The sequence below is a fragment of the Elephantulus edwardii genome, unplaced genomic scaffold (assembly GCF_000299155.1).
Source record: "Elephantulus edwardii isolate Elephantulus edwardi_28Jun2011 unplaced genomic scaffold, EleEdw1.0 scaffold00311, whole genome shotgun sequence".
NCBI classification, from domain to species: domain Eukaryota; kingdom Metazoa; phylum Chordata; class Mammalia; order Macroscelidea; family Macroscelididae; genus Elephantulus; species Elephantulus edwardii.
In genome coordinates this window covers 993,608-995,911 of record NW_006400061.1, presented here as the reverse complement: position 1 = coordinate 995,911, position 2,304 = coordinate 993,608, and the positions used below count along the sequence as shown (strand labels likewise).

At 34.0% G+C, this 2,304-nt stretch overlaps 1 protein-coding gene across 1 annotated transcript in view; it reads right to left on the bottom strand.

The window, feature by feature from the left end:
• Positions 1 to 2,304, bottom strand: part of SCLT1 (sodium channel and clathrin linker 1) — a 258,430-nt gene that overhangs the window by 17,480 nt on the left and 238,646 nt on the right. Inside the window, exon 18 of the mRNA XM_006901160.1 lies at positions 833 to 911. Coding sequence (XP_006901222.1) covers positions 833 to 911 — 79 coding nt within the window. The remainder of the gene's footprint in view (positions 1 to 832; positions 912 to 2,304) is intronic.

The window sequence follows — 2,304 nt, the reverse complement described above, 5'->3', positions numbered from 1 at the left end:
CTGTTCATATCCTGTGCCCATTTTTCAGTTGGGTTATTTACCTTTATCTTGTTGTGGTGCTATGTTCTTTCTCTAATACTCCAAAATCTAGGGTTATTTGCTTAGTGTATAGATTGACTAAGTGTGGTGAAAGAATACAATTGTGATGTACACTTCTTGATTTTAAGCCATGCAGTACCCTCTTACTCTATTTGAATGACTATCTACTTGTCTATATGGTCTACAAACAGGTTCCACAGCTTCTATAGTAAGTCATAAAGAAACAGTGGATCATATGTTTTATGAATGGAACCCCTTTTATGAATGCAGCAAACACCCTGAAATTACAACATCAAATGAAAAGTAGAGCTCTAAAAAGCTCCAAAAGGAATCTAGAAATTATTTCCATTCTAAAAGTTTCCAATAGTAAAAATGATGATTTATTGCTTTATTTATTTTTAAAGTATCAATCAAAGGGATATTTTAATATTTCAATAGGCTAATAATTTTTTTGCCTTTTGTGATAGATTAAAACAAAGTAAGAATAATCTTAGACATTAACGGTAATAAAAAGGATGCTAACATTTTCTCTGAAATACTTCAGAGGTTATACTAGTAAAACAGAAATAAGACCTCTACCTTTTGTCATTTATATATGATGAATAGCTTATATTCAAAGCTTTTATTCATATCATGTTAAGTGTGAACTTTTAGGTTTATGTGTTTCACAAGAAATAGATCTGTGTGGACATTTTCAAGTAAAGGATTAATTTGGACTTAGCACAGGTAAAATTCTGTAATATGTGTATCAAGCTCTAGCAGAAAGTACTTCCCTTGAGAGTCCTTATCTTACCTCAATTGCCTTTTCATTTGCCATTTCCAGCTGAGAAAGCAGCTCTTGAGTATGAAGTTTCTGTCGACTCAGCTCACTTCTATTGAGAGAAAGAAAAAGAGCAAACTTTATTATTATTATTAAAAATCTAAAAAGTAAAAATTATTTTGTAAGATAGGTATTTACGATTTGAACAAAAAAAGTATCATACTGACATACACTCATTAGTAGACCATATCCCAAAGAATCTGTTCTTTATGAAATATATATTTTATTTTCTGCAAAATTTTTATTTACGAGTTAAAAGTTTTCCCCATTTTCCATCATTCCCAGAATATAGACTTGCTCATAGTATGCAGATAGAAATAAGCTGAATTCTCATTATGAATTGATAAATTAAAAAGCAATAATAGGTTATATACTGTTTTGTTATACTGTGATGCTTGAGAGCAATTAGGATAAACTACATTATTTGACCAAATGAGGAACTCAGTCTCATTATTTAATGAACATAATTTTTTCCAACTCTCTTTCTAAAAGATTAAATTATGAAAATAATAATGTGACTAGGAGAAGAGAGCTGTCTCATCAATCAATATATCTGTTATACTTCCTCCTTATTGTCAGCTGAATGGCATAACAAAGAAGAGACAAAGAGGTGGAAAATTATCTTTTAGGGTTTAAGTAAAAAAGTCAGAGCTTCTATATCATGGTGACAGTTCTGCAGAAGCCTATGTTGTGAAAGCTAAAATAATAGAGATCAGCAAAGCTTAAAGCTGAGTGCCAAGAGGCCTGCCTTGGCAGCTTTCTATGATGCATCCCCGTGGACACAGTCAGCAACAACTTCAAGGCCTCATGGTGGCTGGGGAATAGATGGATGTGCTGCACTCCTGAATGAGACTGGGCCTGGAGAAATGCTAGGACAAGAAGCAGGTCTTACTACTGGAGTTCAGAGGAACAGAGTTCAGGCTTCTTGGGTACTGCAGACTTACTGCCATTTCTCTTCTTAAGGTTTAAGGTCACCCAACAACCAGAAATGTACATATATTTAAAATGTATAAATGTGTCCTCAATATTATTATCTTGAGATGTTATTGTGTTGTTACGTGCCATTGAGTCACTTGTGACTCATAGTGACCCTATGAAAAATGGTTCTGAGCCAACCTCACTGTCTCAGACACAACTGATCCCATTGCCACAGTCATTCTGTCAATCCATCCCATTCAGGGTCTTACTCTTTTGTGTTTCTGTGTTGAAGTTCTACCATTTCAAGCATTATATCCTTCTCCAAGGACTATTTTCTCCTTGTGACATGCCCACAGTATGTCAGGCAGAACTTCAAAATCCTTTCTCCAAGGAGCAAACTGGTTTCACCCTCTCCATGACAGACCAATTAGTTTTCAGGGCAGTTCATGGTATGCTCAATACACTTCTTCAGCACCACAACTCAAAGTGTGTTATTATTAAGCATTAAAATTTTTTTATTTTTTTTT